General features: G+C 41.3%; 1 protein-coding gene across 1 annotated transcript in view; it reads right to left on the reverse strand.

The window, feature by feature from the left end:
* The window catches only part of RALGPS1 (Ral GEF with PH domain and SH3 binding motif 1), a gene marked incomplete at its 3' end in the record, with an annotated part of 253237 nt that overhangs the window by 162962 nt on the left and 66117 nt on the right, over positions 1-24158 (reverse strand). The window contains exons 4-5 of the mRNA XM_088465567.1: positions 11729-11836; positions 11338-11388 (exon numbers count right to left, since the gene is read on the reverse strand). Of these exons, the coding sequence (XP_088321693.1) occupies positions 11338-11388; positions 11729-11836 (159 nt within the window). The remainder of the gene's footprint in view (positions 1-11337; positions 11389-11728; positions 11837-24158) is intronic.

Raw genomic sequence — 24158 nt, forward strand, 5'->3', positions numbered from 1 at the left:
CTACTATAGACAGCAAATCTTCCCAGAGAGGGTCCTGCAACTCACCTACTATAGACAGCAAATCTTCCCAGAGAGGGTCCTGCACCTCACCTACTATAGACAGCAAATCTTCCCAGAGATGGTCCCGCTCCTCACCTACTATAGACAGCAAATCTTTCCAGAGAGGGTCCTGCTCCTCACCTACTATAGACAGCAAATCTTCCCAGAGAGAGTCCTGCACCTCACCTACTATAGACAGCAAATCTTCCCAGAGAGGGTCCTGCTCCTCACCGACACGTAGCCAGGTATCATGGAGCAGAGCTCTCTGGCAGACTGGAGTCCCTCTATTCGGAAGACTTTATTTATTGGTTTGTCCGGACCCCTCCTGCATCTTAGGCTATTGTATCTTCCAGGCTCCCTCTGCATTTCCCAAAGCCTTGTGTTCATCAATACAGACCTTGTATATGAGACAAACCAGAATTTACCTAAGCATTATATACAGATTAATCCGGCTATATGATATAAAGGCTTTGGTGAAAGACTCAGGACAATACAGCAATGTATTCAGTAAAAGTTGCAGACAGACATATAAAACTCACTATTTTATCCTCACTTTTAAGCAGTTGCCAAAGAAATGTATTCATATATGATAATAGAGGTCTTTAAATGTCTGTGGGTCTTGATTATACAAATTATGTATAAATGATATTACCGTGCAGGTCCTGTCCCAACAACCCAATGCGCGTGATGACACAGACACACACACAGACACACACACACACACACACACACAACTAGACAGACAGAATTAAGGGCTAATAACCTCTCATTACGAGCCTGGTTGTCTTAGATGATAATAGGCACAATTATGAAATGATGTACTTACGCTGACCACAAAACCCCGGTGACATCACCCCAGGCGTGTCCGGTTATGTCATACCCTGTATGTGTGTGACACCTAGTACACTGTGTGTACTGTATATACAATCTGGGGCTGGCACGGAAGAGGTGAACTCTTGACTTTGGAAATACCATTGATCTACGCCAGAGTAGCTGAAAAAAACCACCTAAATCACCAAGCGCAGTTTCGCAACGTATAACGGGAAGGCAGTGTATGGCGGGTAACATAATAGCCTCTGGCGTAAGTAGTACATTTAAACAGAATTCCTTCTCTTCTCCTTACATTAATGTATATTACAATAGGGGCTGCAGAAGTCCTAATATCAGCTTTGGCGACTGTGGTAAAGTCCCCCGCTAGGAATTGGGAGTTTGAGGAAAATTTATTTAGTGATTTTATAAAACAGGCATTTTTTGGATGGTTTTTTAAAGGTGTTTGTAAACTCCCAGAGCGGCTAAAGGCAAAACTCCCGAAAAACAGCCCCCCCCCCCAAAAAAAAAGACATCATAAAACCACCTCAAGAGTGCTACACATAACATTCAAGTATTACGGAGTATACTACATTACTCTACATAATACTTCTCTCTGAGATGCGTCACAGCAGCGGCACAACCTGTGCATGTTAGATCTGACATGCGCGGTAACATGCCCGCCACTGTGACTCTCCTATAATCCTCAATTTACGAAGAGCCAGCCACTAATGATCACTCACCTTTAGGTATGGCCGCAATTTAGACCCCTAAACCCTTTCTTATACTGGTGTCGGCAAGATCTCAATGATGCTTCCACTGATTTGGGCCGATCAGACAATATGGCAGCAACCACCCAGTTAAATACAGAACTACATGAGAGAGTAGACATTTAATAAGCTTAAAGATCTGTTCTTTCTTGACTCACTTAATGTTGTGACAAAAATAAAAGACAAAGTAAAAAAAATAATATATATATGCACATATATATATTTTTTTTATTTTTTATTTATTTTTCCCCTTTAAAAAAAATAAAAAATTTCTATATATATATATATATTTATTTTGTTTCTACATTTTTTTTTTAAAGGGGAAAAAATAAAAATATTATATATATATAATTTTTTTCCCCCTTTAAAAAGACCTCGCGTAGCCCTGTAACAGGGTCAGCAGGATAGAGGAACGTACAGGCCTCCTCTAAAAGACATCTAGTACTTGTCTCTACAGTAAGGAACGCTGGTTTGGCTTCCAAAGCGCGCCAGTCCAGAGTTCAGGAGGGGAGGTAATTGCATCACACACTGTTTGAACTTTATTTCGACAGAAAAATGATGGAAACATTTATTTCCTTTAACATCTTGCAAAACACAGAATAAAATAGAAATGATTCTCTCCCCCGGGTTCCTCTGGATTTTGCAGCAATAAAGAATAGTCAGAAGGGATGAAATGTTGTACACAGCCCACTAAAATTTACTGCCCTCGTGAGCTTGCAATCTAATGGATGTCTGAGATGGAATCTGGATTTTGGCGGTGAAAAGATATGAAACATTAATTATGTAATAAAAGACCACATTGTTTCGTGGTAACGCCACCCCAAAATTATTCCCTGGCTTCTTAGCTCCCAGCGATGACAAAACCCCCCAGAAGTGTAAGGTGACCGGTCCGCAGTGTGACCAAGACATAGTGAGGACTCATAGAATGGGATGTCAGACAGAGCTGGGAGTCACAATGTGGTTTGTGGCATGGTGCTAATTTGTGGTTATTTCATGTGTCTATAGAAGTCCCTGCTGTAGTACCCTGGCACACTGGCAAAATGATTACTTGTAGGGGTCCATGACGTCTCTCACCAGTGCTATGGTTCCCAAGGGTGGCCGAGTTATAGCTGACGGACATCGCCACCCATAAAGGTGAGTGTTTACTGGAAGCTTTTCTGCCAGCACAAGGAGAATTGACCTGTTGATAACCTGGTAGTGTCCAATGTCTGTCCATCTGTGAAGGGGGAAGGACACGTGTACTGTAGGCCGTATCATCAGAGAGTGGCCGGGGGACTGCAGAACAGACCTGGCAATAATCGCCAGCTCCAGGGGTTTTAAAAAAAAAAAAAGTCTTGTCTATTTGTACTTAATGATAGGGAGGGCGTAGGCGCGTTACTGTACTATGCACTTTAGTTTGATTCGAATGAACCCACAAACATTACAATTTAGTCTCACAATATAATCGTGCAGTGTACAGGAATCATTATGTGGGAGACCTGCAATCTAATCCTATAATACAAACATTTTATAGAATTCAGCCTGGATGAGCTGGGAAGAACTCCAAAACGAAATGGTGTATGCTGCAACCATACAATTCCTCACTGGGCGCGTTCTGCCGAGGTAAACCGGAAAACCTGCGCCCGCGACTGGGTTGTGGGATTTATCCTACTTTAGACGTCATTTATTTGCTTTTAAATGTCCCATGAAGCTATTACCAAATACATTACTGATCTCTTGTTCTCTGCATTGCCTTCCTAGCATTCCTAATGGGTTTGTCTCCTGCCACATCTGTATAATGTCGACATGGGAAAAATGACATGACAAGTCGACTAAAAAATGTTGACATTCGAGGTTAGAGTCAGGTTCAACTGAAAAATACAATGTCGATGTTGTGACCATGTAGACATTTCATCAGTGTCGGCATGTTGACATATCACCCCGTTTTCTGGTTATGTGAACTATAAGAGGGCACAAGGATTTCTGTGGCAGCCCAGGGCACCTCTGTGTTACAAGCGTCTTACTGACCCATCTCCTGTCACTCAGAGACCAGGGCTTGCAGAAAGACTCGGTCCTAGGGCCCTAAATGAATGAGATAAGACAGGGATTTCTCTACATTCCCCCCCCAGTAAAATATGAACTTAATGCAGAGTTACAGGTGGTACAGTCACCTCCAGAAATATTTAGGCCAAAACCTTTCCATGGATGAGAACAGTCATCAATACTGGTCAACCCAGAACCAATTGCTGATCAATCACAGACCACAGCGCCACCTCCAGGCTATAAGAGTTACTGCCACTTAAGAGGATGGACACAGTACACTGCCAAACCTATATTATTCATTATGTTTTTCTAAGCCCCTGTCACAGTTACTTTTGTGTCCTTTCCAGACAAGAACTGAGATTTTATGCAAGTACAGGCTACAAGTGTTAATAAAACTTTCCCAATAAATCTGAAGGAGATAATTGCTTTCACTCACCGCTACAAATCCTCCGCTGAGCTCATCAGTACATAGGTTGTCTGCAAGGCTTGTCTTAGAGAAAAGGACAATAGTTTTAAGAAACATTTATAAACTGCAGGGATTTTGTGGCTTATTCTTTACTAGCGTCCTGCCCTTGCCTTTGCAAGGGAGCAAAGTAGAATTTACGGCGATTGTCTTTCCTATCGGAGGTCTTATAAGATTCCCTTGGAGACGACATTAGTAGTTTTCCCTCCTGATATCAACAGGAAAAGATTTAGGTTTGATGTGACGCGCAAAAGGGCCACGTAAAGTTGTCCATGAGAAAATCAGTCTCTACATAGGTCGCCTCCGGCCACGTTATGTGTCTGTCTCTGCGTTTTATTTATGGTCACGCCAAAGCCGACTCTTACCGGGAATTGGACTCGTTTGAAATGAAAGAATAGTTTCTCACATAAATGAAATAGGATCAGTAATAAGAGGGAAAAACTGACATTATGTATCAGTAATCAGGGCGTACAGCAATGTTTCTGGGGAAACCGGATAATATGTATCAGTCTCTTCATGGTATAAAATAAAGTCCATCGCTGTGATTGATCTGTAACGGTTTAGGCAGCGTAAGGCAAGACAGCGCTCGGACGTCTGCCATACACCTAAATCTTCCTCCACTAATGCTCTATACAATAGTGACAACTGCATCACAATCCGTCCAGTGGTTCCTGAGATTATCCCCAGCACACAGACAGACAGACGCCTGCCAGGGACTTTATACATAAATAGACGCAGCACCAACATATTCCGGCAGATAAAGTAGAACGGCTCCAATAATCTCTGCTGCGCTAAGCTGATTTAGCAATTCTGATTGGACACTATTCTCCATGGGGCATACTCCAAAGAGAAAGGTCACCTGGCTATTAGCATTGCTTTACTTAATCTTCCATATTCTGCGACGCCACAGCGTCATATTTCCAACACTTAAACTCTTCTTATGCTGATGCGCAAAACGTGGTTTAGTTACCACCACAATAAAACGCCACACTTACAGAATACGCATCATGTCGCGATAATTCATATTATTATTTTTCCCAAAATAAATAACCAATTCACATTAAGGAGGGAATGATCCGGTTGGCTATAAAAACATTCATTCTCTTAGAATGGAAAAAAAAAAAAACACTTTTTCAATGCACACATACAGTATATATTGTTTTCCTATAGTCTAATATTTTATAACCTGCGGTATATTATTTCTCTTACAATACTTCGTCATGGGCAGCTGTAGAGCCTCCCATGGTGCTCCACTGACAGCACCGCACACTGTAAGAGCCTCACAATCAGTACTATAAACACAAAACGCACATGACCGTGCCCTGGGTCTATCCCTAGGTTCCTTGCAGTACAGTTATGGAGGAACTCATGGCGACCTGTTGATAATTACTTTGTCCAACTCTGGATGAATATAGCTCAGTATAATGTATCTGTTAGTAAGGAGCCTTATTCTGTACACAGCTAATATCTGTTCTGCTGTGCTCATATATAACTATATGCGTCTGACATCGGATGGGGGATGGGGGATTAGAGCTCAAAGGGTCATTCAAATCTCTAAACAAGATGTGTGCTAAATCTAATACGTGCCAATATTTATTATAATTATTACTACTATTATTATTGTGATCCCAGCAATTCATTCTGCAGGAGCGTCTATGAATAACAGTTGTGGTTTTATAAAAATGCAGCCTGGGAGGGAGAAGGGAGGTCTCACAATGGCACTGCCGGTCTATGTACAATAATTGGTCGCAGGAAACTACATCTACTATCATGCAAGGCACACAGTTTCCGCTTCTGTCTCCCCCCCATGACAACACCACCAAGCTGTCTGCTTGTCCGAAGGGGAAACGTTACTTTGATCCCGAAGCTGCTCGCACAGAGCTGACATTTGTAGAGAAGGTAACACAAAATGAAATCAGTACTTGGAATGCGAAGGATAGGCCTGTTTTCAGAACGATATTCTGCACCAAGGATACGGCGGGTGCCAGTGCGCACAGATATTACGGACTAAGCATATGGATACATGCGCACTTTTTACTTCATGCAAGCAACGGAGGTGCAATTGCGGCCAGCTTGCGTTCCATTCCACGCCGCCCTCTCAGTGTACATCATCAAATTTGATCGAACAAACTGTAAAATCTTGCCTCTTTTTTTCTCGCCTCTGGTTGGTACATCACACTGGGACTTATAGTTCAACAGCAGGCTAGATAAGTCGGAACCATAAGCTGCATACACACAACGATTTTTTTAACGATTATCGTTAAACGATATCATTTGAAAAAATCGTTTAATTTCTGAGGCAAACGATGAACGATTATCGTTCATGCGCGTTCACGTTTGTAGTTCAGTTGGACTTGTCAACTCAACGATTTTCATTAATGGAATATGCAAAAATAGTTTGTAGTTCAAAAAAATCGTTCATTACACTTTAAAAAATCCGTCAGATAACCTGACAGATTATCGTAGATAAAATAGTTGGTAACAAAATCGTTGTGTGTGTATGCAGCTATAGAGTTTGCATGACATCATTACACAGAGTTATTGAGTCCAGAGAAAAAGCAAACCAAGGTATCATTAGCCTGACTGCTGAGGAGGCCATTAGCTATAACTCCGAGCATTCTTTTTCTAGAAGCAAAACTTTTCCAGCCCAGAAATATATGACCGCGTGTCAGCACTGATTAGATCTCGGTTCTCCCAGCAATATAATGACATAGCCACAAGGAAAAGGAGACTCTACGCACCGGTCAGGGGGGAGAGCAGCTGTACCGGATTGCAGAGCTGCCTCCAATCAGTAACTTGATCCGCAAAGCTGTGTGCAATTACGCTGATGCAAAAAAGGCCTGGACGTAGCTGAAAGCACTGAAGATACAATTAGTCACTTTCCATAATCTTCACTGAAAGGGGCAGCCATGGGGCGAGGTGCAGCGCTTCTCCCAGTCTGCCCGACTTCCGCCCTGACCACTGACAGCCCTGAGACACCACTGATCAAACATTACACCTATGCCAGCTGCCATAACTCACATCACACTGCAATCACTTAGACCACCAACCTGTACCTCTTACATTAATGCTTTCTGCTTTCCCATAGCATCTATTTAAAATTAAATTAGGAACAACACATCTCCCTGCTGTATTTGGCCACAGTTCTGCCCAATAATGCCCCATTCATATCGCTTTCAAGGGCTGCACACACAGATCATGACGGTGAGGTTTTAAACATTTTTTTTTTTTTTTTAACTTTAAAGTTTATACACAAAAGAAACTTGGAGTGGTAGAAACTACTGTCGGACCAGGACTCCCAATATGCTCTTTAAATAAATCAACGGTCAACTAAGAATCATGGGATGTGTTGTGTAATAACAAATTCACAGCCTCTAGGCCCTGCGTAATAAGGAATTTGGTACGGTTGTGTGTTGTAACCACGTATGGGGTTATTGGGTTGCATCTAATTGGATTTAAAAAAAAAAAAAAAAAAAAAATCAAAAACAGATTTGATTTAAATCAGATTTTTTTTATTTAAATAGGATTTTTTTATTATTTTTTTTAAAGTAAACATTTTACATTTTTAAACGTTTTATTTAATTTGAATTTTTTTTTAACCTATTTAAATAAAAAATAAGTTTTCAATTTAATTTTTTTAAATCCAATTTTATGCAACCTTTTTTTTTGTGTGGCCTCCTGGGTGCTCGCATAGCTGTGGGTGACCACCCACAGCTATTGCGAGCGGCCAGGTTGATGGTCGCGATGGTCAAGACCATCGCGACGAGACTCTTGTGGTAGGGGTCTTGTGGTCGCAAGCCCCAGAGAGCTTCTGGCTCTAATAGAGCCGGAAGCTCTCCCACTGACATCACTGGTGATGTCAGTGGGGCCGCCCCCAAACGGCAGGCGTTCCTTCGGGAACGCCTCCGTTTGGCCAGCCACCCCCCTGCCCGCCTACCAAACGGGGCGAGCTGTCCATCACCATCGACAGCTCGCCCCCTTTGGTGCGAGACACTTAGCACCCATCGCTAGCCGGGTCTCGCGCATGCGCACGACGGAGCCGGCTCCGTCATGCGCATGCCCAGTGGGCAAACATCGACCTGGTTGCGAGCGCTCAGCGCTTGCGACCAGGTCTGAATTAGGCCCATATACCAAACAAGTATTTCCAAACAAACATGGGCTGTGTTTAATGGCATCAGTAGACGTGTCCACATATATCTAGCCTCCTTGCGTTTTAAACAGCCCTTCTAGTCGTGCCATGCCGTGACTCGGTAGTCTAGATCGTCTTTTCGTGCAACTTTTTCACTTGAAATGCGTCTTAATCGCAAAGTGACGCACAAGCAGCTCCTGCTGAAATAAAATGATATGCGGCATTGTGCGACTGCGAGCGTATCTGCATGCGTAACGCTACGTTACAGTGTCACAGCCGCTATGTTACAATGTCACAGCTGCTGACACTATGTAGAATAAAGATGTGTTTCAGCATAGTGACCCTATAGTGTCTGGGATTAAGGGCCTGATTCAGAGCCGCTCATAAGCGGCCGCTCGTTTGTTCCGAGTGATGTTCGCACATCTGCGCATGCGTACGGATCATTATACGCATGCGCGAACCAGTCAGTGCGGCCGAAAATAGTTTGTTCGCTAAATAGCGAATGCCTGCTATTTTGAGTGACATGAGGAGGCGTATGTGGGTGGTAACAGGGGAAGGTGCTTGAAAACGGGGAGTGGAGATCAGAACGCAGGTGTTTTATGGGTGTGCATAATTAATACAGCAGCGTCATTGACCACGTCACTGGGTTATTTTATAGTCAGAACTGCTCGCAAAATTGTGGTAGGAAAAACCAACCACAAGAATAGCGAGCAGTTCATACGCTGGTCGATGTACTCGACTAATCTAATAAATAGCGGACATGACGTAGGATGCGAGCGGCCAGGGGGCGTAGTTTTCCAAAAAACGACCGCAAATTTTGTTCGCTCGTTCAGACCTAGAGGCGTGAACAGACCGCAAAGAGCGAACGGTTCATTTGAATAGCCACCCCTATTTTCAGAACGAGCGAGCGCAAATAGCGTCCGGCTCTGAATCAGGCCCTAAGAGCCTAGTGCAATACATTTATGGCCACTGTTGCTGAAACAGCAGCTATTTCAGTCATCTTGGTTAATGAGGACTTTGCCCTGCGCCCAGGTCACCTGTAGCTATTCCAGTTAGGAACCTGCTATTTGACCACACCTGCAAAATGAACTGTAATGCTTCACCTGTTACACTACAATGCCGGACAGAAACCCTTCTCACAAACATTTGGATTAAGAGATAATTTGCACAAATTAATATCTGCTGTGTAGAGTAAAAAATGAATAAACGAGTGACTGGTAATCCGCTGGCTCCATCTCATGTGACGTTTGATATATCTTACATCGGTGCACGTTTGTTCCAGACAATTAAACTGTAAATGAAGCAGATATAATGGGAATTGGGGGGGGGGGTTAATTATTGCTCTAAGGTTCCATATTTAATAAAATTCAGAGAAAATGATACCGTGGAGCCGGCCCAGTAATCCGCAGATACCGCCATGACAGGAGACGGTCTGGCAGAATTTAGTCACCGGAGCCCCAAACTTGTTTACTAACATTTGACTCCTGGACACCCGAAACTTGTGCATAAAAAGCTCATCAGAATGACTTCTATCTAATTAATCTTAGTAAGGCAAAATAAAACACATTAATGTTATGGACATAGGGCCTGATTCAGAGCTGTTCGCTATCTGCGTACGCTCGCTAGATGCGTATGCAAATTTGTCAAAGTGACGCCACGGGCAGCGAACACTCACCAAGGCATAAGCAGGCCCACCATGTATTAGCGAGCGGCCACTTTGTGTATGCGTACGCCCAATCGCACAGGCAGAGCCGCCCACCAGCACCATGTCATCTCCAGGAAGTGCATTAAAACATTGGTACATCCAGCACCATCGGATGTGAACGCAGCGCTTGATGTTGCTTTACCCTACTGCAAGCACTGCGAGGAAATCAGTGTAAAAAAATGGCTGGTGACGTGTACTATGACGCTGCCTGTTAATTATGCACGCCTCTGAAATGGCGTTGAAACACAGAGGCACGCCTGCGTTCGTATCTCCAACCCCCCGTTATTAGTGTCCTGCCCCCGTTACCACCCACAAACGGCCTCTCCTGTCACTCATTACCCTGCGCTGCCTTTGCTGGGCGAGCGAGAGGGATGCGATCACAGTGTGTAGTTCGCGCACGCGCAGAACGAAGCGTGCGCAGACACAGAACATCGGGGCGCTTGCGAACGCACAGCGCGAACGAGCGGCTCTGAATCAGGCCCATAGATGCATATTAGTCAGAATGTTAAAACTTACAGGTGTAACTAATATTAGTGTAACAAATCCTGTGTACTGGACGGAGAACAACCTGGATTCCTGTCATATTGCCGCCATCTGTATGCCCATGTTACAGCCTACTGACTATACGTGTAAGAAGTCTGGGTACATTACATTGGCAGGAGAACCTGATGTGCCTATTTTACCCTACATATAATGCTACCAAAGTGGGGGAAACTCTGCCCAAAGCTAGAGTGAAATAATAGTGAAGATAGATTTTTACCGTATAAGTTTTAGTTCCGTGGTCCTTTAAGAACAATTTGATTTGGGTTAGAAGGATAAAAGTGAAAACTTAAATGCAGACAAAGCTCAAATGAAGAGAGACCTTCGCCAATGCCCTCTGCCTGGCGCGTGCTCCATAAGTGTAATTCAGATAATCAACACACTGATGACTTGGCCTATATACCGGATGCCCTCACAGGTCCTTGCAGAGCTCCAATTTGCTGCACCACACAAAATATATATTCTTATTGCCAGCTGGGTAGAGAGGATGGCATGTACTGTAAATATATAGCTGTCCCTCTTAATGTACAGCACCAGCTTCTCCATGCCGCGGGCATACCCAGTGGGCTTAACGTCAAGTGCCCCAGGTGCCGCCACACGGTGGGGAGAAGACTTCCTAGACTACACCCAGGTCTCGTTTTAAAGAATTAAAATCAGTATAATGTCCCACAATGCTTAATACATGTGATCGCCAGTCCTGGACGTGCCCCCATTGCTCTAGGTGTATTTATCACGATCCTGAGCGCTCGTCATAGGTTACACAGTAAGATGGCTGCCTGTGATACAGAATACTAGATACAAATAGAAAAAAAAAAACGCCTCCTCACAGCAATGGGGGTATAGAATGGTAAGCGGATCTTACCTCAGGCAGAATAGCTTTAAATACTGGTGCGTCCATTAGGGTGATCTGGCTCTAGAACAGGATAAAGACAACATGAACAAAAACAGCTTTCAGGTCCAAATAATCAATTATTAACGATAAATAACCCCCTGGAGTGAACCTCCACAACCTATACACCGACACAGACTGGGGTAAGTAATATGTACTTTGTTCTGCCACAGGAATCAGGTAATATCACTGACACGGTCCCTGGAATACAGGTGATGGCAGACATTTTATTTGGGGCCAGGCCTCATCGGAGTCCGTAATCGTACAGTAAGGGGTCGTCTGCCCATTTAATAAGCACCAACGCTCAATACAGGGGAGCGATTATAAACCCTTAGATCTCTGGGAGGAATAACACCGTACTCACTGCAAACTCCTCAGGAGTCACTTTCAATACGTCAAACACCACAGCGTCATAACTCTTATTGGCGTAGTCCGAACCGTGCCCGTCCAGAGAGTCCGAACTGCTACTGCCCTAAAAAACAGAGAGGGGACATGGTGATTGGGGGCCCAGCATTATTCTGTCTATAGGGCCCCCCCAGGGGAGGTCCTGGTACTTTCCTGTAGTGAGAAAGATATAGAGGGTGAATGACAACTGCAGGGTGAGGATATAACCACAATGGTGCCTGCCGCTGTAATGTTCTATATGCTGAGAGATGTGACCGCTTCATAGTGACTATTCCTGTTATAGGTCACTATTATATAAGCTATGAACATTTTAGCAGACTATTATCACCCACGATTGACCCAACGCCCACTATTTACCATCAGACCCATTATTTGGCATTACAACAAATACTGTCCTATACGCTGACTTTGTTCAGTGCAATGCTGGCACCTTTGTAAATCAGTACGGCACCACTGAGTACAGGGGAACGGTTACCTCACCCGCACTCTGCCTTTGGCAGGCGGGCAGAGATACATCACAGGCTATGACCACCTTCTATGGGCACGAACACGAGACAGGTCAGTACTGAGTACACCAACACGAGACAGGTCAGTACTGAGTACACCAACACGAGACAGGTCAGTACTGAGTACACCAACACGAGACAGGTCAGTACTGGGTACACTAACACGAGACAGGTCAGTACTGGGTACACTAACACGAGACAGGTCAGTACTGGGTACACCAACACGAGACAGGTCAGTACTGGGTACACCAACATGAGACAGGTCAGTACTGGGTACACCAACACGAGACAGGTCAGTACTGGGTACACTAACATGAGACAGGTCAGTACTGGGTATACTAACACGAGACAGGTCAGTACTGGGTACACTAACACGAGACAGGTCAGTACTGGGTACACTAACACGAGACAGGTCAGTACTGTCCTCACTGACACATCACTCATCTCCTGATATACTCTGTGCTGCTGGTGACCCTGCTCCTCCCACTATAGAACTCTATCAAGTACACTATTCATTATCATTGATTTGTTCTCGTTAGTGTTACAGAGTGACCTGTAATTTATAAGTAACATATTTTGGGTTCTTTTCTTCCCCGAAGCAGAAACCTCCTGAGTAACACCAGGAAAGGAATTAGAGGAACGTCTGCGACTTCTCTGCGCAGATTATACGGCTGTAGCACCACAGTATATAGATAGGGAGGTTATAATAAATGGGACCCCCCCTATCCCTGGATAACTAATAGAGCGCCATAAACACCTGTATACAGGGAAATGTCCTGAATGCTTTGATGAAGACGGACAGCTGGCGGAACATCTGCTCTCAATATAGCGGCGTATAATTTTATTACAAGTGAACTGATCTTTTCCCATTAAAGCCGTGGATCCCGGAGACGGTCACACACCTCAGAGATTTATCTTCGCGGATAGATATTACGTGGATTATAGCGCTGGAGTTTCATTATGTAGAACTTATATTCAACTTTGTTATTTTTTTATTATGTAAAATGAGACGGGCAAATTCTGTAACCAAGCGATTTGCCATGTAAGAGCAGGAAAATGGGCCACTGCGTCACCCCACCATGACGTCCCACTGCGTCTCCCCTCCGTGACGTCCCACTGCGTCTCCCCTCCGTGACGTCCCACTGCGTCTCCCCTCCGTGACGTCCCACTGCGTCTCCCCGCCGTGACGTCCCACTGCGTCTCCCCGCCGTGACGTCCCACTGCGTCTCCCCGCCGTGACGTCCCACTGCGTCACCCCGCCGTGACGTCCCACTGCGTCACCCCGCCGTGACGTCCCACTGCGTCACCCCGCCGTGACGTCCCACTGCGTCACCCCGCCGTGACGTCCCACTGCGTCACCCCGCCGTGACGTCCCACTGCGTCACCCCACCTTGACGTCCCACTGCGTCACCCCACCTTGACGTCCCACTGCGTCACCCCACCATGACGTCCCACTGCGTCACCCCACCATGACGTCCCACTGCGTCACCTCACCATGACATTCCACTGTGTCACCCCACTATGTTCCACCCCGCCCTGACATCCCACTGCGTCACCCCGCCCTGACGTCCCACTGCGTCACCCCGCCCTGACGTCCCACTGCGTCACCCCGCCATGACGTCCCACTGCGTCCCCCCCCCATGACGTCCCATTGCGTCACCCCGCCATGACGTCCCACTGCGTCACCCCGCCATGACGTCCCACTGCGTCACCCCAACATGACGTCCCACTGCGTCACCCCGCCATGACGTCCCACTGCGTCACCCCGCCATGACGTCCCACTGCGTCACCCCGCCATGACGTCCCACTGCGTCACCCCAACATGACGTCCCACAGCATCACCCCAACATGACGTCCTACAGAGTCACCACACCATCCACCATGATGTCCCACTACGTAACCCCACTATGACGTCCCACAGCGTCACCCCATGACAGCCAACTGTACCCATCCTACCATGTCGCCCACCTCGCCAACCCTTTGCGTCACCCCACCATGCCAACCCAGTGCCACTCCATCATGACAGACCACTTTACCATCCTACATGTCATCCACCGTGCCATCCCTCTGCGTCACCCCACCCTGCCAGCCAACTTTACCATCCCACATGTCATCCATAATTTTCCTGTGAACTGAAACTAGAATGAATTCAGTTTGCAGATCAGATTTATAAGTCAGGTGTAAATGAAATGTTACGATGAACTACATTTCTCAGTGACAATATTACCTCCCCACAACCACCTACATAAAAACGCTGTGCTCCGCCCAGTACGTAAAGAAAGCGGTGCTCCGCCCAGTACGTAAAGAAAGCGGTGCTCCGCCCAGTACGTAAAGAAAGCGGTGACTCCAGGCGTTCAAGTTACTGTAAATGTATTGTGTGAATGAGTTGAATCCCACAATGCATTTCTGCTAAGCAAGTGTCACAACCTGTCAGTCAGGTATGTCTGCCGTGTTAGAGAAGCTCCTCCTCTTCTCGGAGCAGCCTGCGCAGAGGAGTGACGGAGAGTATGAGGGACGTATTTAGTTATAGGTCAGACTTTCCTGTCAGACTGGACTTTGCTGTGTCAGAATAGTCCATAGATGAATGACTGCGTACACCCTATATTTTAATGCCCCTGTATTAATTTCCCCCTCCGTATAATTATGATGAGGGAAATGGTTTTACATTACTTGCCGTTTACTACAGAACACACACAGGGGTCTATTTACTAAGCAGTGTTAGGAGAAGTGAAAAGTGATAAGGTGCCAGCCAATCAGCTCCCAACTATCATTTTTCAAACACAGCCTGTGAGATGTCAGTTAGGAGCTGATTGGCTGGTACCTTATCACTTTTCCTAACACTGCTTAGTAAATAGACCCCACTGTATCTATGGTGGAGATGTGCTAATGCAGTAATTAGAGTGCTGGCTATGTGCACAGATTACCTGTCTGCCTGTCAGACAGGACCCTCTCTCACCTGATGTCTACGGAAACGCTCCCCCCCATCCATGTCTGACCCCAGAGGATTACAAGAAAGGACTTTCGTTTATTTTAAATATTTTTTTTTTTACACTTTAAAATTGATTTCCAGTAAGAGCAGACTGTACGACGGGGCCGCCTGGGTCAGTAACCATCCAAATTACTGGAATTTGCATTACGGACACTTGGTAAAACCCCACTGGTCAACACTGTAAAACTGTTGTAGGTGGCTTGTGGCTGGGAATGTAAAGCCTCTAAACAGTCATGCAACATTAATCCGTAGGCTGGCCGGCCTGAGAAAGGAGGCTGTGTACACCCAGGGGGAGACAGAAAGGCCATTAAGGGTACGGTTTACAGCAAATTACCCCGATGATATGTACATGGGAGAGATGATTGAAGCTTTGTAAAATAAACAAATACATGAAATAGTTATATATATTTTTGCAATCCTGCAATGAATGTGCCAGCGACTGCCAAGCGTGGTCCGGTGAATTGGCATTGTACGGGCGTCGGTGGCGCGGCTGCTGGCATATTATACACCTCCGAGAACAGATTTGTCTGCGGCTATAGCACATTCATCGCTCGCAGCTTCTCTCGCTGTCAGACAGGACGTTTCTAAGCCAATAGGAAAACTTCTGTATCCACACAAGAAAAATCTGTTCCCCACAGGAAGACATCTGGGCTATACTGTGTTACTTATTATACTGCGTTATTCTACTGCGTTATTATACTGCGTTACTTATTACACTGCGTTATTCTACTGCGTTATTATACTGCGTTACTTATTATACTGCGTTACTATACTGCGTTACTTATTACACTGCGTTACTTATTACACTGCGTTACTTATTACACTGCGTTACTTATAGTGTTACTTATTATACTGCGTTACTTATTACACTGCGTTACTTATAGTGCTACTTATTATACTGCGTTACTTATAGTGTTACTTATTACACTGCGTTACTTATTACACTGCGTTACTTATAGTGTTTCTTATTATACTGCGTTACTTATTACACTGCGTTACTTATAGTGTTACTTATTACACTGCGTTACTTATAGTGTTACTTATTACACTGCGTAACTTATTACACTGCGTTACTTATTTTACTGCGTTACTTATAGTGTTACTTATTATACTGCGTTACTTATTTTACTGTGTTACTTATAGTGTTACTTATTATACTGCGTTACTTATTATACTGCGTTACTTATTATACTGCGTTACTTATAGTGTTACTTATTATACTGCGTTACTTATTCGACTGCATTACTTATTCGACTGCGTTACTTATTCGACTGCGTTACTTGTAACGCAGTATAATAAGTAACACTATAATAAGTAACACTATAATAAGTAACGCAGTATAATAAGTAACACTATAAGTAACGCAGTATAATAAGTAACAGTATCATAAGTAACGCAGTATAATAAGTAACAGTATCATAAGTAACGCAGTATAATAAGTAACAGTATCATAAGTAACGCAGTATAATAAGTAACACTATAAGTAACGCAGTATAATAAGTAACACTATAAGTAACGCAGTATAATAAGTAACGCAGTATAATAAGTAACGCAGTATAATAAGTAACGCAGTATAATAAGTAACGCAGTATAATAAGTAACACTATAAGTAACGCAGTATAATAAGTAACAGTAGAATAAGTAACGCAGGAGAATAAGTAACGCAGTAGAATAAGTAACGCAGTAGAATAAGTAACACTATAAGTAACGCAGTATAATAAGTAACGCAGTATAATAAGTAACGCAGTATAATAAGTAACGCAGTATAATAAGTAACGCAGTATAATAAGTAACGCAGTATAATAAGTAACACTATAAGTAACGCAGTAGAATAAGTAACAGTAGAATAAGTAACGCAGTAGAATAAGTAACAGTAGAATAAGTAACGCAGTATAATAAGTAACAGTAGAATAAGTAACGCAGTATAATAAGTAACAGTAGAATAAGTAACGCAGTATAATAAGTAACACAGTATAATAAGTAACACTATAAGTAACGCAGTATAATAAGTAACAGTATGATAAGTAACGCAGTATAATAAGTAACGCAGTATAATAAGTAACGCAGTAGAATAAGTAACGCAGTATAATAAGTAACAGTAGAATAAGTAACGCAGTATAATAAGTAACAGTAGAATAAGTAACGCAGTATAATAAGTAACACAGTAGAATAAGTAACGCAGTAGAATAAGTAACGCAGTAGAATAAGTAACAGTATAATAAGTAACGCAGTAGAATAAGTAACGCAGTAGAATAAGTAACAGTAGAATAAGTAACAGTAGAATAAGTAACGCAGTATAATAAGTAACAGTAGAATAAGTAACGCAGTATAATAAGTAACAGTAGAATAAGTAACGCAGTATAATAAGTAACGCAGTAGAATAAGTAACGCAGTATAATAAGTAACGCAGTAGAATAAGTAACGCAGTAGAATAAGTAACAGTAGAATAAGTAACGCAGTATAATAAGTAACAGTAGAATAAGTAACGCAGTATAATAAGTAACACAGTATAATAAGTAACACTATAAGTAACGCAGTAGAATAAGTAACAGTAGAATAAGTAACGCAGTAGAATAAGTAACAGTAGAATAAGTAACGCAGTATAATAAGTAACAGCAGAATAAGTAACGCAGTAGAATAAGTAACAGTAGAATAAGTAACACAGTATAATAAGTAACACAGTATAATAAGTAACACAGTATAATAAGTAACACAGTATAATAAGTAACACAGTATAATAAGTAACACTATAAGTAACGCAGTAGAATAAGTAACAGTAGAATAAGTAACGCAGTAGAATAAGTAACGCAGTATAATAAGTAACGCAGTAGAATAAGTAACGCAGTAGAATAAGTAACAGTAGAATAAGTAACGCAGTATAATAAGTAACGCAGTATAATAAGTAACGCAGTATAATAAGTAACGCAGTATAATAAGTAACGCAGTATAATAAGTAACACTATAAGTAACGCAGTAGAATAAGTAACGCAGTAGAATAAGTAACAGTAGAATAAGTAACGCAGTAGAATAAGTAACGCAGTATAATAAGTAACAGTAGAATAAGTAACGCAGTAGAATAAGTAACAGTAGAATAAGTAACGCAGTAGAATAAGTAACAGTAGAATAAGTAACGCAGTATAATAAGTAACGCAGTAGAATAAGTAACGCAGTAGAATAAGTAACGCAGTAGAATAAGTAACAGTAGAATAAGTAACGCAGTATAATAAGTAACAGTAGAATAAGTAACGCAGTATAATAAGTAACAGTATAATAAGTAACGCAGTATAATAAGTAACACTATAAGTAACGCAGTAGAATAAGTAACAGTAGAATAAGTAACGCAGTAGAATAAGTAACAGTAGAATAAGTAACGCAGTATAATAACAGTAGAATAAGTAACGCAGTAGAATAAGTAACAGTAGAATAAGTAACGCAGTATAATAAGTAACACAGTATAATAAGTAACACTATAAGTAACGCAGTATAATAAGTAACAGTATGATAAGTAACGCAGTATAATAAGTAACGCAGTATAATAAGTAACGCAGTAGAATAAGTAACAGTAGAATAAGTAACGCAGTATAATAAGTAACAGTAGAATAAGTAACGCAGTATAATAAGTAACAGTAGAATAAGTAACGCAGTATAATAAGTAACACAGTAGAATAAGTAACGCAGTAGAATAAGTAACAGTAGAATAAGTAACAGTAGAATAAGTAACGCAGTATAATAAGTAACAGTAGAATAAGTAACGCAGTAGAATAAGTAACGCAGTAGAATAAGTAACGCAGTAGAATAAGTAACGCAGTAGAATAAGTAACGCAGTAGAATAAGTAACAGTAGAATAAGTAACGCAGTAGAATAAGTAACAGTAGAATAAGTAACAGTAGAATAAGTAACGCAGTATAATAAGTAACGCAGTATAATAAGTAACACTAAGTAACGCAGTAGAATAAGTAACAGTAGAATAAGTAACGCAGTAGAATAAGTAACAGTAGAATAAGTAACGCAGTAGAATAAGTAACGCAGTAGAATAAGTAACGCAGTAGAATAAGTAACGCAGTAGAATAAGTAACGCAGTAGAATAAGTAACAGTAGAATAAGTAACGCAGTATAATAAGTAACAGTAGAATAAGTAACGCAGTAGAATAAGTAACAGTAGAATAAGTAACGCAGTATAATAAGTAACGCAGTATAATAAGTAACACTATAAGTAACGCAGTAGAATAAGTAACAGTAGAATAAGTAACGCAGTAGAATAAGTAACAGTAGAATAAGTAACGCAGTATAATAAGTAACGCAGTAGAATAAGTAACGCAGTAGAATAAGTAACAGTAGAATAAGTAACGCAGTATAATAAGTAACACAGTATAATAAGTAACGCAGTATAATAAGTAACGCAGTATAATAAGTAACACTATAAGTAACGCAGTAGAATAAGTAACAGTAGAATAAGTAACGCAGTAGAATAAGTAACAGTATAATAAGTAACGCAGTATAATAAGTAACAGTAGAATAAGTAACGCAGTAGAATAAGTAACAGTAGAATAAGTAACGCAGTAGAATAAGTAACGCAGTAGAATAAGTAACGCAGTAGAATAAGTAACACTATAAGTAACGCAGTAGAATAAGTAACAGTAGAATAAGTAACGCAGTAGAATAAGTAACGCAGTATAATAAGTAACGCAGTAGAATAAGTAACGCAGTAGAATAAGTAACAGTAGAATAAGTAACGCAGTATAATAAGTAACAGTATAATAAGTAACGCAGTATAATAAGTAACGCAGTATAATAAGTAACACTATAAGTAACGCAGTAGAATAAGTAACAGTAGAATAAGTAACGCAGTAGAATAAGTAACAGTAGAATAAGTAACGCAGTATAATAAGTAACAGTAGAATAAGTAACGCAGTAGAATAAGTAACAGTAGAATAAGTAACGCAGTATAATAAGTAACACAGTATAATAAGTAACACTATAAGTAACGCAGTATAATAACAGTATGATAAGTAACGCAGTATAATAAGTAACGCAGTAGAATAAGTAACGCAGTAGAATAAGTAACGCAGTAGAATAAGTAACGCAGTAGAATAAGTAACGCAGTAGAATAAGTAACAGTAGAATAAGTAACGCAGTATAATAAGTAACAGTAGAATAAGTAACGCAGTATAATAAGTAACAGTAGAATAAGTAACAGTAGAATAAGTAACGCAGTATAATAAGTAACAGTAGAATAAGTAACGCAGTAGAATAAGTAACGCAGTATAATAAGTAACACTATAATAAGTAACGCAGTATAATAAGTAACAGTAGAATAAGTAACGCAGTATAATAAGTAACACTATAATAAGTAACGCAGTATAAGTAACAGTAGAATAAGTAACGCAGTATAATAAGTAACACAGTATAATAAGTAACACAGTATAATAAGTAACAGTATGATAAGTAACACAGTATAATAAGTAACGCAGTATAATAAGTAACGCAGTATAATAAGTAACACTAAGTAACAGTAGAATAAGTAACGCAGTATAATAAGTAACGCAGTATAATAAGTAACGCAGTATAATAAGTAACGCAGTATAAGTAACACTATAATAAGTAACGCAGTATAATAAGTAACGCAGTATAATAAGTAACACTATAATAAGTAACGCAGTATAATAAGTAACACTATAATAAGTAACGCAGTATAATAAGTAACACTATAATAAGTAACACTATAATAAGTAACGCAGTATAATAAGTAACACTATAATAAGTAACGCAGTATAATAAGTAACACTATAATAAGTAACGCAGTATAATAAGTAACACTATAATAAGTAACACTATAATAAGTAACACTATAATAAGTAACGCAGTATAATAAGTAACGCAGTATAATAAGTAACACTATATAATAAGTAACGCAGTATAATAAGTAACACTATAATAAGTAACGCAGTATAATAAGTAACACTATAATAAGTAACGCAGTATAATAAGTAACGCAGTATAATAAGTAACACTATATAATAAGTAACGCAGTATAATAAGTAACACTATAATAAGTAACACTATAATAAGTAACGCAGTATAATAAGTAACGCAGTATAATAAGTAACACTATAAGTAACGCAGTAGAATAAGTAACAGTATGATAAGTAACGCAGTATAATAAGTAACGCAGTATAATAAGTAACGCAGTATAATAAGTAACACTATAATAAGTAACGCAGTATAATAAGTAACACTATAATAAGTAACGCAGTATAATAAGTAACACTATAATAAGTAACGCAGTATAATAAGTAACACTATAATAAGTAACACTATAATAAGTAACGCAGTATAATAAGTAACACTATAATAAGTAACGCAGTATAATAAGTAACACTATAATAAGTAACGCAGTATAATAAGTAACACTATAATAAGTAACGCAGTATAATAAGTAACACTATATAATAAGTAACGCAGTATAATAAGTAACACTATAATAAGTAACGCAGTATAATAAGTAACACTATAATAAGTAACGCAGTATAATAAGTAACACTATAATAAGTAACGCAGTATAATAAGTAACACTATAATAAGTAACGCAGTATAATAAGTAACACTATAATAAGTAACACTATAATAAGTAACGCAGTATAATAAGTAACACTATATAATAAGTAACGCAGTATAATAAGTAACACTATAATAAGTAACGCAGTATAATAAGTAACGCAGTATAATAAGTAACACTATAATAAGTAACGCAGTATAATAAGTAACACTATATAATAAGTAACGCAGTATAATAAGTAACACTATAATAAGTAACGCAGTATAATAAGTAACGCAGTATAATAAGTAACGCAGTATAATAAGTAACACTATAATAAGTAACGCAGTATAATAAGTAACACTATAATAAGTAACGCAGTATAATAAGTAACACTATAATAAGTAACGCAGTATAATAAGTAACACTATAATAAGTAACGCAGTATAATAAGTAACACTATAATAAGTAACACTATAATAAGTAACGCAGTATAATAAGTAACACTATATAATAAGTAACGCAGTATAATAAGTAACGCAGTATAATAAGTAACACTATAATAAGTAACGCAGTATAATAAGTAACACTATATAATAAGTAACGCAGTATAATAAGTAACACTATAATAAGTAACGCAGTATAATAAGTAACGCAGTATAATAAGTAACGCAGTATAATAAGTAACGCAGTATAATAAGTAACACTATAATAAGTAAGTTGCTTATTATAGTGTTACTTATTAGACTGCGTTACTTATTAGACCGCGTTACTTATTAGACCGCGTTACTTATTAGACCAGTGGAAAAGGTGCAATAGCAGAAATGTGCGAGCAGCCAGTCATTAGTGTTATCTGCACTGATTGGTCGTTACCGTGACAGCAAGACATTTAATGGGGGTGTCACAAATCACGGATGGATAGTATGGATGCTTACCCGTACTATGGGGCTGGCCGACACCCAGAAGAGAGGCGCGGAGTCTAATGTATCGGTGGTTGTCACAGGGGAGTTTGGACTTGGCTGCACCTGACGCACAGGTCACGGCCCTCTGTCTGGGGTCACAAGTACAGAGCTGGCAGTCACCGAACATGGACGTAGTACAGCAGAGGGCGTAAGGAAGCGCAGTTGTCTGAGTGACAGGAACCAGACGTGCAGTCAGTGCGCAGGGAAGCCGGGCTCAAACCAGGAATCACTAATCGCGGTACCAGGGATGAGACGGAAACTGGTCAGGGGGATAGCGGAGGCCAGAAACCATTTATCAGATACAGAGCTGTAACTAGCACAGGAACGCCGGAGTAAGGGATTACACCTAATACTCTGGCGCTTGTCAGTGCTCAAAAACTCCCTTTTATAGGGAGGAAATTCAAATTTGACGCCGAACGGGACGTCGCATTCTCCTTTCAACTTATCTACACGCGCCCTTATAGAAGCCGTGGCTTGTATACACAGTGCAGAGAGACAGCAGGAGGAAAGCGCCCAGCCGCCATCATGCATCCGCGGCGGGGTGAGCAGTTGTGATATCAGCCCAGACATATCGAGCGGCCGATATTATATAGCTTACCAACTGGCTGCTGTGATGGCGGATCGGTCTGCTGACAGTTCCATTATCTAAGTGATTATCCACCTGTGCTGAAAACAGGGATATCCCTGATACCTGGACTGTGAGTGGGCCCTGAGGACCGGGTTTGGGGCCACACTGCGCTACCCTCATCTCCCTGTATCCAGGTCACATGATAAGGCTATACACGCCTGTAGGCCCGTTACCCCCTCTCCCGCCTTGTTACATTACAGAAGCAGGAGACGCACAGGGCTAAGCACGGTTACAGAACCAGGACATGGTCACTACGCCAGGCTCTGCACAGCGGTCAGTCAGTGTTACTCCCCATCCACAGAGCACAGGTGGGTCCCCAGTGGTGTGATGACCACCATGACACGGATGTTATGCTTATGTCATGGATTCCTGAAACAACCAGTCTGAACCCATTCCGGCATTAACAAGATATATTGGGAGGGTCATCTGAGACAGCGGTTTCCATCATAGTCAACCAGGCGTCACATGAGCGAAGTTCTTGTGAGCGAACAGTTCCTGCATAAGTCCTGCACAATCCCAGACGCTGGCCGGTCCTGCCCCTGCGCAGACAGGAAGTACGGATCACTCAGTGGGCGGAATTCAATTGATTCCTGCCCCCATCGCGCCCGACGTAGCTATTCAATTTTTGCTCCTGTCGGGCACGATCAGCTGACAGCGCTACATTTCAGGTCGCAGCCCCAGGGGGAGTGAGAGCTGAAATGTGCGAAAAGTGACATGTTTGGGTGCCAAAACATCACTTTTCGCGATTGCGCCCAGCACTTTGGTCGGG

The sequence above is a fragment of the Taudactylus pleione genome, unplaced genomic scaffold (genome assembly GCF_031769625.1).
Source record: "Taudactylus pleione unplaced genomic scaffold, aTauple2 ptg001997l, whole genome shotgun sequence".
NCBI lineage: Eukaryota > Metazoa > Chordata > Amphibia > Anura > Myobatrachidae > Taudactylus > Taudactylus pleione.